The 13,401-nt window shown below is 36.9% G+C and overlaps 3 protein-coding genes across 3 annotated transcripts; 2 read left to right on the forward strand and 1 right to left on the reverse strand.

The window, feature by feature from the left end:
- Positions 1-1,495: 1,495 nt before the first annotated feature.
- On the forward strand, positions 1,496-2,662 carry LOC123306367. The gene is made up of 3 exons (XM_044888336.1): positions 1,496-1,623; positions 1,685-1,832; positions 1,892-2,662. Exons 1-3 carry the CDS (start codon positions 1,526-1,528, stop codon positions 2,660-2,662), a joined length of 1,017 nt encoding a protein of 338 aa, XP_044744271.1. The 5' UTR covers positions 1,496-1,525.
- A 138-nt stretch (positions 2,663-2,800) lies between these two features.
- On the reverse strand, positions 2,801-3,589 carry LOC123306368. The gene is made up of 2 exons (XM_044888337.1): positions 3,326-3,589; positions 2,801-3,181 (listed from the first exon to the last, which is right to left on the reverse strand). The coding sequence occupies exons 1-2, from the start codon at positions 3,587-3,589 to the stop codon at positions 2,801-2,803; spliced, it is 645 nt and encodes a 214-aa protein (XP_044744272.1).
- Positions 3,590-7,742: 4,153 nt separating this feature from the next.
- LOC123306371 lies at positions 7,743-8,306 on the forward strand. Its single transcript, XM_044888345.1, has 2 exons — positions 7,743-7,896; positions 7,957-8,306. The coding sequence occupies exons 1-2, from the start codon at positions 7,743-7,745 to the stop codon at positions 8,304-8,306; spliced, it is 504 nt and encodes a 167-aa protein (XP_044744280.1).
- Positions 8,307-13,401: the final 5,095 nt, after the last annotated feature.

Below are 13,401 nucleotides of genomic sequence, written 5' to 3' on the forward strand. Positions count from 1 at the left end.
GAAAAGCAGAGATTAAATTATGCAAGCAAGCGGTTGATTCAATTTTTAGACGATATTCATTCAAAATTATATAAGTTTTTAGATCAGCACGGTTTTTGTAACAATTTAGAAGATAAATTTTTTGAATCATTCAGTGAAGAATGTGAAAAGTTTAGTTTTTGTAGCGTTCACAAAATTTCGAGAGATATCCTTAAAATCAATTTTAAATTAACAATTTATAAATATTTAAGAGAAAGGAATATCAAAAACAAATTGATTAGTTCTGGCCATTCCAAAAAAATTTTTTCTTCAAGTAGAGTTCCATAATTAAGATGATACTGCTGGTTTTTTTTTTTTTTTCATGCATTGGAACATATCGAGACCAACCAAAGTAACTGTGATGCAGCAGCCTAGTCTTACACCTTTACTACCAATTGTGACACTACCTACTGTGATATTAATGTGATATTGATTAGTGCAATTTGTATTTTTTTTCGTTTTCTTATTATTATCATGGACACTATTTTTGACACCTAACCTAATCGATTGTGACTCCGAATGTGTTGCAGCAGGCTATTCTCTGCACCATTCAAACCAGAATATTATATAATACTGTGATATGTTATTTTGATTAGTGAAATTGTGTTCAGTTTCTAAGAATATTATTTAAGTTTTTTTTCACTACTTCTAATTAGCATAGACACCTGTACCTGACTGTGACTGTATATAAATTGTATATACTGACAATTTTTTTGTGAGGATTATATTTGCTTTTGTTTTTTGTTCAAGAAATATATATATTTTTTAATAGAAAATTTTTATCAATGTTCTGTTTTTCTTTATATGATATTAATTTATTTTTTTGTTATTACCTGAAAAATATTGAGATATTCTGAATATGTATAACAATAACTCGTATGTTCTTCATATTTTGAGATTACTTATATTCAATAAATAAATTTTTTAACTGTGCTTCATTTCCTTAATATTAAAAAATCGATAATTTCATCTTAAGCCCGTTTGCAATAGCCGAGAATTCTCTGGAGAATTCTCTACAGAATTTTGTCAAGAAAACGGCAGAAATTATTGTATAAAAATTGTCGGTATAGCTTTGGATATGTATGCAACTGAACATAATTTTCTACAAAATTCTCGGTACGCGCTTGCGCTTTATAATCGTTTGATTTGAATTATTAAATTTGACATGTTTATTCTAACCTCAAATATATCGTATGGTTTATGTGAAGACGCGTTATTCTGAATAATTCAATAATACGTACACGTTCTCTTTATTATCTTATCGCCTGTGATTTGTGATTTTCCAATAATGGATTTAAATGAAACACTATTGCCTTTGGCAGGAATCATTGTTGCTACCGTTATGTTAGGTGTTTCTCTAAAATTAAAACAGAAGAAATCAATGAAGAAGAGGAATCCACCTAGAAAATGGTTCTCAAGAAGGGGATCACATGGTTTAGGAATTTTAAAAATGGTGAATGAGTAATTTACATTGGAAGATGCTGATTCATTTAAAAATTTCTTTAGAATGAGCAAAGAAAAATTCGATTTTCTATTGAATTTAATCGAAAAAGATATAGAAAGAGCTGAATTGCCAATGCAAAACACAATATCAGCAAAACATAGGTAAGATTCAATTCAGTGCAAAATATCGGTGAAAGTAAGCAATATTTTTTTATGTTTAAAGGTTAGAAATAACATTACGATTCCTGGCTACCGGTGAGTCTTTTCGTTCACTGATGTTCAGTACGAGGGTTCATGAGAGCAGTATATCTCGATTTGTACCCGAGGTGTGTAGGGCAATACACAAACAGTTGAGAATCAACCATTTGAAGGTATATACTCAATTTAAAAAGATTAGTTGGGAGTATTCATTAATTATGTATTATCGTAGATGCCCTCGACTACAGAAGAGTGGATGTCGATATCTGAAGGCTTCAACAATCTATGGCAATTTCCCCATTGCTTAGGAGCTTTAGATGGAAGACATATAACATTTAGAGCTCCAAAATCAGAAGGCTCCTATCACCATAATTATAAAGGAAGTGAGAGCATTGTCCTTCTTGCCTTGGTCGATGCTCGCTACAGATTCATATACGTAAACTTAGGTTGCAATGGCCGCATCAGTGATGGTGGTGTTTTCCGGAACTCAAAGCTATCAGAAATATTACAGAAAAATTCTGCCAACCTCCCCAAAGATCAAGCATTGCTAGGAAGATCAAAAGCAATACCTTTTGTTGTTGTTGCTGATGATGCATTTCCTTTAAAAACAAATTTGAGTAAGCCTTTTCCTATGAGAGGTTTGAGTCTGCAACATAGAAGATTCAATTATAGACTTTCAAGAGCACGTAGGGTGGTGGAAAATGCCTTTGGAATTTTGGCAAACCGGTTCAGAGTTCTTCTCAATCCAATCAGTTTGAACGTTGAAAAGGTTGAAGCGATTTGTTTGGCTTGTGTTTGCCTCCACAATTATTTACTTGAAGACATTCCTACTGAAAATCGAGCCTGTAGTGACATCACAGACATTCCCAGAATAGGTATTCAGGCTGGCAATAGATCCTCGTCAGATGCTAGAGCTGTGAGAGAAGAGCTCAGCGAATATTTCTCTGCACCAGAAGGACAAGTCGACTGGCAAGATGAACAAATCAATAGTTTTAACTCATGAGCAATAAAAAAAGAACAGTTAATGAGTCATGTTTTGACATTATGTGAATAAAGATTGTTATGTTTTGTGATTTATGAATTAAGTAAATGAATACAGTTATTATCTTTCAACTTTTATTTACTGACAAGTATTTAGATTTTATTTCATTCTACTTTCTCTGATTCCTTCAAACAAGAGATTAATTATCCGTTCTTCCACATCAGATTTAACTTGTGGATCTGATATTTGCCTCATTTTGGAAACGACATATTTTCCAAATGCTTCTTCTGCATCAATTTCTTTATTTTTATTTGTCGGTGCTTCAGAAATAGTTTTGGATATTGTGCTCAGGGCAGCAGAAGCTTCTTTCAAAAGTGAATTTGAGTCATCATCCAACTTCTTTTTCCGTTTTGGCCTTGGAGATTCAAGTGGCAGCTCAGATTCCTCTGATATTAGAAAGCCAGATTCATCCACAAAACACTGTTCCAATTCATTGGGGCATTCTTCTGATTCTTGAGGGGCAGCTTCGATCTCCAAGAACTGAGATGAATCAAAAGAAGGCCTCACATCAACATGTCGACAATGAACTTCATACTATTAAAGTACCATAATGAAGGTATATAGATCTGTAAGAAAATGTGTTAGTTTTACACTGAAACAATAGTAATTCATCTCAACTCTTACCTCATCTTGTCTAGCACCACTTTTCATGCTTTGAACATGTTTTCTATGCTCATTCAAGAAATTTGTTTTCAGAGCTTGAAATTTGCTCTTAATTTCTTGGGACGTTACACTGGGCCTTAACGTCTTCAGGGATGCTTCTACAGCTTCTATCGCTGTATTTCGGGCATGTTTGTTTTTGTACATGGGTGATTTTACCGCATACAAACATGGGTACTTGTGATACTCCTCTATCAGGAGTGAAACTTGATCTCTAGACCACGACATGATATCAATATTACTTGACTCAACAGAACAACACACACCACACTTAAGACTTTTCTTTCGAAAACTATGATTGTATGCACCAAACTCTCTAAACACCCTGAAATGGTCTATTAACTTTCTACCCTCCATAACTTAACCCCTGTAACGTAAACAGAAATCACAGATTTCCTTAACCTACACGATTAGGCTATGTTATAATTCTTCTTCTATCTTTTATTATGTGCCTGCCTGGTAGCCATCTACATGTTTTATTTCTCGAAGATATACTTAAAATGGCGTCAACCCGTTCTGGTTCATTGCGCATATTTACTGTCATATTTTCGACCACTTTTAGAAAATTTCGGAATGAAATGAATTCTCTGGAGAATTCTACCGAAAGTGTGTTGCAACTGCAGATAATTCACGCTGAATGAATTTTCGAGTAAATTTTCTAGAGAATTCTCTGCTGTTGCAAACGGGCTTTAGGTTTGAATAGCTCTTCATTAAAACTGTCTAATCAAAGACAACTGGATAAAATTAAAAATTCATTAAAGGTAACTCGTTTGTGCAGCCTCAGTTCAAATGAAATTCAAGCTTGAACCTAGTTTGAGCTTGAATTGAATTGAACTGAGAGTATAACCGAGACTAGCATTAGCTTTGTTCACAGTTTTGAAATTCCCGCTATCGGAGGCCACGCCCCTACCCGAAATGGCGGTCGGCCAAATGTCATTCGTGTTTTTGACGATTACTACTGACATTTCACTTCTTGATATTAGTGTTCTGTGGTTGCCATCATGCTCTGGTCTAGAGAGCAGCGTGCCTTCGCAGTCGAGACCTTCTTTTCTACCGGTCGCTCAATTCCTCCTCACAGACTCGTTCAGAGCTTCACCAGAAGCCACTTAACTGTGAGCGAGTTACTGTCTGGTGTGCGATGTCGGTAATGGGAATAATTGGTCCTTATTTTTTTGAAGAAAACGAACGCGCAGTTACCGTTAATGGAGCTCGTTACAGGAACATGATCGAGGAATTTTTTCTTCCAAGACTCGAAGAAATGAACGTTAGGAACGTGTGGTTTCAGCAAGATGGAGCCACAGCACACACAGCACGAGACTCAATGAATTTGTTGCGACAACATTTCCCCGACCGCCTCATCTCTCTCAGAGGCGATCTCCAATGGCCGCCACGCTCTCCAGATTTGACTCCATGCGATTTCTTTTTATGGGGTTATTTGAAATCTCTGGTTTATGTCGATCGACCACGGACCATAGCACACCTCAAGAACAACATTCGCGACGCCATTGCCAACATACCGATTGATATGCTGCAAAGAGTGGATACGAATTTCAAAAATCGACTTCATCAGTGTATATGGAATGGGGGCCGCCATTTACCCGATGTCATTTTCAAGACTGTATGAAAAAAAAATTGGGATATTGTATTCTCAAATAAAAAAATTTTAAAACAATAATTGAAGTACTTTTGTTTTTATTGACCTTTCAAATAAGTAAGTTTCTCTGGCGCACCCTGTATATTGAAAAAATATATATTGACAACTGACGACAGATTTTCGTTTTGACCATATTTTAAAGAAGAACCTTCGACCGGATATAAACCTACTAATTACAGGTAAAGACTCTAACAGCGGGTACTTATCAATCCAGCCTCGTAGGTGTATCTACAGTGACTCTAACGAGACAGTGGCGACAATTGTGGTCTCGTTTTTCATCGTTTTAGCAAGAATATGGCGGATTTGGTCACGTGACGTGACGTGAGCCAATCCCCATTCCGAATTAGAGATCAGAGCATTGAAATCTGTGCTTCTAATCCGCCATATTCTTGCTATATCTCCAATTGTCGCCACTGTATTTCATAGAGTCACTGTAGGTATATCTAGCTCCACATTGACAGCTCCAGAGGCAGAGGAAGTTCCTAGTATAAAAGCAAAGGCAGAAATTGGTACACGAGAAGAAGTACCAGCAAAACAAGGACCCATTAAACCTAATAAAATTCTAATCAAACGGAAAAGGTGAGGTGAGGTGTGGCATTGAAAGTTTTAGTATCGAATTATGGTTTTTGTTTTTAGAAAAACCCATGTTGGACAAATGGATGAAGAAGAATTCAGATATTCCACAACGAGAAAAAATTTATTATTCTGAAAAGAACAATTTTTCTCTTCGGAAAAAAGTCCAAACTCTGCAGTCAAAGCTATGGAAATAAAAAAAAAAAAACATATAAGTAACTTGAATGATCTGCTGAAATATTTCAAAGAAGAATCTTTCGCAACAGAATCCCAGAACCCAACATAAAACTATTCAATTTTTCATGATGAATGAAATATTTTATAAATTATGTTCCCCTTGTAGGCATCTGAATGTTGAAAGGGCGATCAACACAGAAATATAGTCCTTCCTTACGATTATTTTCTTTGACTTTGGCGTTCTACTCACCAAGAGCATATAATTTTGTGCGTAATACATTCAACCGTTCCTGAGTACAATTGCAAAGTGGTATAAATCAGTTGATGGTAGTCCACGTTTTTCTCAGGGAGCTCTCAATGCAATGAAAATAATTCATTCTGAGGCAGAAAAACGAAGTAAATTTGTATTCTGTAACTTGGTGTTTGATGAAATGTCAAAAATGAAATTGAGGCATATTATCGAAGCAGAGGTTTCCCAGGGGTGATTGGTGCCATCGATGGTTCTCATATTAGAATTGATAAGCCATCCCTAGATCCAGATTCATACCTGAATAGGAAACATTTCTATCCTGTACAGGTTGGTAGAATGTTCTTAAAAATTCCTGCTTGACAAGTAGTAAGATAATCAAATTATACTATTGCTACGTAATATCTTTTTGAAAAGATATTGATTTATAGATTATGAAAGAAAACACTGCTTCTTTCTTAGGTGTTTGAATATAAATATTAATGTTTCGAATGCTAAATAACACCTATTTATTCCACAAACTTATTGATATCATTATAAAATATGTTCATTATGTATGTGTTATCTACCTAATTGTTTATAAAGACTTGATAATTTCTATGATAGTTCAGATGCAAATTATTTGTGATCATAAATGGAGGGTCAGAGATGTTTTCATACGCTTTCCTGGTTCTGTGCACGATAGTAGAGTTTATCAGGCTTCACCATTGAACGATTAATTGGTTCAGAAGTGTGGAGAATTTTTCATATTGGCTGATAGTGGATATGCATGTCTTAGAAATATGCTGACACCATATAAGGATAGAGGCAATCTACAACCATTCTAGATTAACTACAACTTAAAATTGTGTAGAAACCGTTACGTTATAGAACATTGTTTTGGTATGATGAGGCAGAAGTTTCGGCAACTTTATCACCTGAAACTCAGGAAAATAAATGAAATTGTTCATTTCCTCAGAGCATGTTGTATATTGCACAACTTAGCACTGGATGACAATTTTCCCACTGATGAAAATTTTCTTCAGGAAGATATCGAAACAGGTATATTCGAAGATGAAGGGGTAGGAAATGACGTGTAGGGCAAAAATAGCCTGGAATTTAGGAATCAGGTGGCTCGAAACCTTCCAATGTAGAATATATTTGTCCAATATTTTTTTACTATTCCTAACAATTCACTTAAGAATAAATCGATGAAATAAAAAAGTGTTTTATTCTAATAAACTGTATAAAATGATAAATATATAAACTTGGTAATATGGAAACTCAAAAATATAATACATAAAATCTAAGGCTGAATTAAGGACTTCGGTCGATGGCCATTAAAGAACAGTTATTAGTTGGGAATTGCCACTACGAACAAACCTTATATAGGGTGAGTTGGCCTGAAGATATTTAGTTGTTTTCTCGCAAATCAATTCTAACCCAAAAAAACTGTTCTGGGGCAGATTGACACAGCTTGATTCACAATCAATGCGCGGGCACGAAGTTGGCACGTAATTTACCATTCACAATTAACTTCGGACTTCAATTGAACGCATGCGTTATGAAGTTTGTAGCAAATCTGTCATATAAGAAGAAGATAACCTAACTTTCAGTGGAACTGAAACCGAAAAGAGAAAGAATTGAGAAATTGTCTGTAAACCAATAACATTATGTTCGAATTTTCGTTTATTCCCTTCTTTCTGTTCCTTGTGTTGTTAAAGTTAGTTTTCTTGTGCTGTAAAACAATAATGGATGCTGTACGAAGTGAAATTGATGACGAAGCGTTGCTACAGTGCATTTCGAATTTCAAGCCCTTGTACGACAAAAAAGATAAAGGGTATAAGTCAAATTTACAAAAAGAAAATTGTTGGATATCTATATGTAACACCCTAGGTTGCACAGGTAATGTATTAAAAACTTCAAGTGTTAATATCAAGTACTAATAATTTACTTACGTTTTAGTGATGGAAGCAAAGGCCAGGTTTAAAAGCCTGCGAGAGAAATATAGGAGGGAAGTTCTCATTAAAGAGAAACTTGAGAGAAGTGGTGCTCCTTCAAATAGCAGACCTGTATGGCCCCTCATGAGCTTCTTTCATTCCCTGTATAAATGTAGTGAAGAAGCAACTAAGGAGACCATTTCGAATATCCCTGTCGAACACTTGGAAGTATCAGATGCAGAAGAAGAGCATATATATGTTCAATTTGCTGAAGATGCAGGTTCCTCTACTCCGTCCTGTAGCAGTACATTCAGGAGTACTATTCCGAAACGTAGAAAAGACCGCTCTGATGCAAGCTCGACGGATAGTCAATGAATTCAGCCCGCGAATTGATTGTGAATCAATTCACGCAGATCTCAGTATAATGAAACCCGAAGCAACAAGTCTAGCTTCTGCTTTCAATAAAACAAATGTATCCGCGCTTTTCAAAAACCTCAAACTGTGCTGGATCGCCTTCATCTTGGACCTAGTGACTTATGGAATATGGATAAAACTGGATTGACAACAGACAGACAGAGTTGTAGGTCGCAGAGGTTGTAACAAATTGGTAGAATTGTTTCTGCTGAAAGAGGAACACTGATCACGTTAGCTGCAGCTATATCAGCTTCGGGAAACACAATACCACCGTTCTTCATATTTCCGAAAGTTCATTTCGAGGATCTATTCCTTAATAGGAACACACTCCAGGAAGTGCAGGCGATTCAATTCCATCCGGATGGATGAAAGCGGAACATTTTCTGAAGTTCGTTAAGCATTTTGTGAAAAATACAAAGACAACGAAATAAACTCCTGCACTTCTGTTACTAGATAATCATGATTCCCAATTGTCGATTGATGCCCTGAATTATTGCAAAGATCATGGTTGTAACGGTTTCAAATAATAATACGGTACGAATTGAATTTGCAGGTTATGTTGATGTGGGGCGATCGGCCTACTGTTATTTACCGCTACCGGTCAAGTGGGGTTAGATCTTGACGTTTTATTTTAGTTGCCCACAGAGTTTTGAAGTTAGATAGCGTCAGATGAGTTTTCTGTGTAATTAGCCATTTTGTAAGTTCGGAGGTATCCATCAGGAATTTCTGGAGTTTTCAATAATTAAAATCGTCCATTTGTGGGATTAATCTTCGGGTATCTGTTTGATCTCCTGCCGAACTGGTTTATTTGGATTCTATATTGGCGTATCTCCTTAAGGAGGATTGATCGAGAGCTTTCTTCGCTGTGGCACGTGAAGTTTTTCTTCATACAGGTATGTTCGTCGTACGTCGTTCTGCAAATTCATTATTGTGTGCTGTTTTCTTTCCATTACCAGCTATTGCCGTGAAATTCGTTGACTTAGAAGAATTAGTTGGGAGCATCCTGCGTTTATTGTGATAGGACTGAGGTTTTGGCTGTCTGATTGCATATTCGAGCTTGAAAAGATTTGGTGGATTCACGTTAGATTTCAATTGTTCCCACGAAGAACTGGGTATGTATAAAACCATCTTTTGTGATACATTATGTTGTCATTCATTCTTCCTTATATGGTGAGGATTAAGTTCTTACGTTCTTTCGTATCGACAGGGTCCTAGTGTAGGGAGACGTGTAGGGTGACGTATCCTAGTAGACTTCCTAGTGTAGGGAGAAGTATCCTTGTATAGGGAGGAAGTCCTTGAAATCCTCGTATAGGGAGGAAGTCCTAGAAATCCTAGTATAGTCACAGTCCAAGTCGAGCCTTCTAGAACTACTCGTGAAATCCAGTCCAAGTGGAGCCGTTAGCATCAGAAACCTTGTAGAATTGCATACCAAAGAGGCCATCTCCCCATTCAGGAGCGGAGAGAGAACTCTCAGGACACTCAAGTGTATTATAGAAGTTGCATATCGTATTATATTGTTGTTTTCGTTAACGATAACGGTTTATATTGTAAAACCTTAACGTATTGCTATTATTATCACATTCTATTGCTAGTGGAATGAGATATAGATTAATTTAGTTAGAGTACGTCAGCCTGGTGACGTTGATGTTCTGTGCAGTTAAATTGAACGTATATTAGTGTTGTTCGTACATTTGGGAGTTCTGAAGAACCTCGCGCTGCGCCTGAGCTCAAGCGACGCGATTTCGGTTAATTATATATAAGGCCATCCTTTCGAAGTATTACGGTTATTATCAGTCACCACAAACCCCCCTTGGCGTTCAATACAACTATAGCCATACAAGTAGGCCCGTGTATTTTATTTGCTGCCTGAATGAATCGTTCTTCAGTACAACTCGTTTGGTTGATTTGAGGTTGTTACTGTTCCTAATAGGGGTGAAAGAAATCTACCTGGCGCCCCAATCTCTTTTATCGGTTCCGAACATTGAACCCACCCCATCTTCACTGAGTGAGCCGTGGATACCCTCGCTTGGCAGCCCGGGTATTTTGCGTTTTGATGTGAAGAAAGGTCACATGGTGTGACCGTCCTTCCTTTCCCACCACACTGCAGTCACAAATTGCAACCTATGGACCGAAGTGTCTACGGACCTTTGAAAAAGTATGTCAATTCAGCATGCGATGCATGGATAACAAATCATCAGGGAAGAACGATGACGATTTGTGACATCCCGGGAATAATCAATTCGTGTTTCCATCTCGCCGCAACTCCATCAAACATCAAAGCAGTTTTCCAAGTATCGGGCATTTGTCAGTTCAATGAAAATATATTTGCAGATGAAGAATTAATGCTAGGGTGTACCCTCCCCAATATCGGAACCGAAACAAACTCCCAATTTTCTGCTGATGATTCTGTTGCAGGTCCTTCTCGGCTGATTTCGCCTCCTAATACTCCCCCATCACCAGTGACACCAGAGGCTCGGAGGCCATTTCCAAAGGCAGCACCCAGAAAAAAAATTTAAATAAAAGAAAAAGATTCACCCAAATTTTGACTGATACTCCAATTAAAAATTGTTTGGAGAATGAACAAAAATCTGTAAACCACAAAAAAGATTCAGAAATCTGCAGCGCAGAAAATGAAGAAGTCTGTTTCGAACAAAAAAACAAAATCAAAATTAGAAAAGGATGATTCAGAGAGTGATGAGGACTATTTCTGCCTTGTGTGTTTGGATAAATATTTCAACAGGTGTACACCTGGTGAAGAATGGATCGAGGGCACAAGATGCCGAATGTGGGCCCATGAGCAATGCAGTGGGGCAGAGGTATTTTACATCTGTGAAAACTGCAACAGCGATTCGGAATGATTTTTTTGAACCCCTTTTTTTGTTTTACAAATATTATATGAATAAAAAACTTATAGACTCATTAGAATTTGCCTAGGTTTCTCTAAAAAAAAAATCTCAAAAATGAGTCAACTAGCCCCGGTCTCCCCTATCACATAGCAAATGGAATTATAATTTTTCTTCATCTGCTGTGTGGGATTTAACTTCTTATTGTGAAGATGTGGTAGGATATATCAGACTAGAAAAATAAAGAAGTGTGTCATGTGCACAAAATGCAAAAGTGACTCATTAGAATTTGCCTAGGTTTCTCTAAAAAAAAATCTCAAAAATGAGTCAACTAGCCCCGGTCTCCCCTATCACATAGCAAATGGAATTATAATTTTTCTTCATCTGCTGTGTGGGATTTAACTTCTTATTGTGAAGATGTGGTAGGATATATCAGACTAGAAAAATAAAGAAGTGTGTCATGTGCACAAAATGCAAAAGTGACTCATTAGAATTTGCCTAGGTTTCTCTAAAAAAAAATCTCAAAAATGAGTCAACTAGCCCCGGTCTCCCCTATCACATAGCAAATGGAATTATAATTTTTCTTCATCTGCTGTGTGGGATTTAACTTCTTATTGTGAAGATGTGGTAGGATATATCAGACTAGAAAAATAAAGAAGTGTGTCATGTGCACAAAATGCAAAAGTGACTCATTAGAATTTGCCTAGGTTTCTCTAAAAAAAAATCTCAAAAATGAGTCAACTAGCCCCGGTCTCCCCTATCACATAGCAAATGGAATTATAATTTTTCTTCATCTGCTGTGTGGGATTTAACTTCTTATTGTGAAGATGTGGTAGGATATATCAGACTAGAAAAATAAAGAAGTGTGTCATGTGCACAAAATGCAAAAGTGACTCATTAGAATTTGCCTAGGTTTCTCTAAAAAAAAATCTCAAAAATGAGTCAACTAGCCCCGGTCTCCCCTATCACATAGCAAATGGAATTATAATTTTTCTTCATCTGCTGTGTGGGATTTAACTTCTTATTGTGAAGATGTGGTAGGATATATCAGACTAGAAAAATAAAGAAGTGTGTCATGTGCACAAAATGCAAAAGTGCACTTGAAACTGAAATTATAGTTTCTCAATGGCAAGGGCGGAAGCAATATGGAAATTTCATTAAAGCCCCTCCTACTGTCAGATTTGTGTGAAGCCGCAGAGGAGAGCTTTAGGCTTTATCAGTGGCGGATTATCCCAGAAGTGCACTAAGCGCGCGTTTAGGGCCCCTAAGTGAAGAGTGGCCCCCTGGCTCTCCGAAAAATATCCGTTTCTGTCGGATGTAATAAATCGGAATACGAGATTCCGAATAAATTTGGCATAATTCGAACGGGTATCGTTAGAAGCTTCATACACTGTTGCAGCAGAACTGCAAAGGCGTTGTAAATATGACACTTTGAGACGCTTGAAATCAGACGGTATTAAGACGCGGGAGTTTAAATAATAACCTGATCGATAAGAGCTGAAAGTGTTTTTTCATGACCGTCAGTAAGGAGATCTGTAATTGACTCCAATATCCAATGATAGGGACTTCAGAACGGGTGAGAACGGTCAGTCATGTTGATTGAAGGGATTTATTAGTCTGGAGACCCTAAGAACAAATCAGTTCGCAGAATTCGAAGTAGCCGAAATTTTCTCGTAAGCGCCGCGCTTGGGAACGCTGATTTTTCAACTCAGCAAGAATGATCGTCCAATTATTTCGATTTTGGTACCACCCATAGCGTGGGAGAGAAAAACCGGCGTGCAGTGTAAAGGAACTTTTCTAGCTGAGGTAAATTTTGGTTTTTCACCTGAAGAGTTATTCCATATGATTACGAGGATGTGAGAACGATGCGAGAGGATAGCTAAGTGGTACCGGGAGAGTTATGAATTTTGCTTTTATTTTTGTGCGGAGAACAAACCACCTTAGTGGTTTAGAACAGTAGTAGGTTGAGTAATAGGGAAGGAACTATAAATTGTGAGATAAATTCTTTTATGAAACTCAATTTTGTGAAAGTTAGTTTTAGGAAAGAGTTAGGGCATCAAATGCCAAAACTTTTTTAAAGGAGGGAGTATTGTAATAAATCGGAATACGAGATTCCGAATAAATTTGGCATAATTCGAAAGAGGTATCCCTAGAATTTTTATACATTGTTGCAGCCGTGCTGCAGAGGCGATTATTAAGTGGAAATATGACAC

Source organism: Coccinella septempunctata, chromosome 2 (genome assembly GCF_907165205.1).
Source record: "Coccinella septempunctata chromosome 2, icCocSept1.1, whole genome shotgun sequence".
NCBI classification, from domain to species: domain Eukaryota; kingdom Metazoa; phylum Arthropoda; class Insecta; order Coleoptera; family Coccinellidae; genus Coccinella; species Coccinella septempunctata.

What these genes read in the sequence shown, in the direction of transcription:
- LOC123306367 (XM_044888336.1), top strand. Translation starts at nt 1,526, where the DNA reads ATGAGCAAAGAAAAATTCGATTTTCTATTGAATTTAATCGAAAAAGAT. An exon ending in ACAATATCAGCAAAACATAG is followed by an intron (nt 1,624 to 1,684) that starts GTAAGATTCAAT and finishes TTATGTTTAAAG; the next exon opens with GTTAGAAATAACATTACGAT. An exon ending in TGAGAATCAACCATTTGAAG is followed by an intron (nt 1,833 to 1,891) that starts GTATATACTCAA and finishes GTATTATCGTAG; the next exon opens with ATGCCCTCGACTACAGAAGA.
- LOC123306368 (XM_044888337.1), bottom strand. Translation starts at nt 3,589, where the DNA reads ATGTCGTGGTCTAGAGATCAAGTTTCACTCCTGATAGAGGAGTATCAC. An exon ending in GTGGTGCTAGACAAGATGAG is followed by an intron (nt 3,182 to 3,325) that starts GTAAGAGTTGAG and finishes GATTCATCTCAG; the next exon opens with TTCTTGGAGATCGAAGCTGC.
- LOC123306371 (XM_044888345.1), top strand. Translation starts at nt 7,743, where the DNA reads ATGGATGCTGTACGAAGTGAAATTGATGACGAAGCGTTGCTACAGTGC. An exon ending in TAACACCCTAGGTTGCACAG is followed by an intron (nt 7,897 to 7,956) that starts GTAATGTATTAA and finishes CTTACGTTTTAG; the next exon opens with TGATGGAAGCAAAGGCCAGG.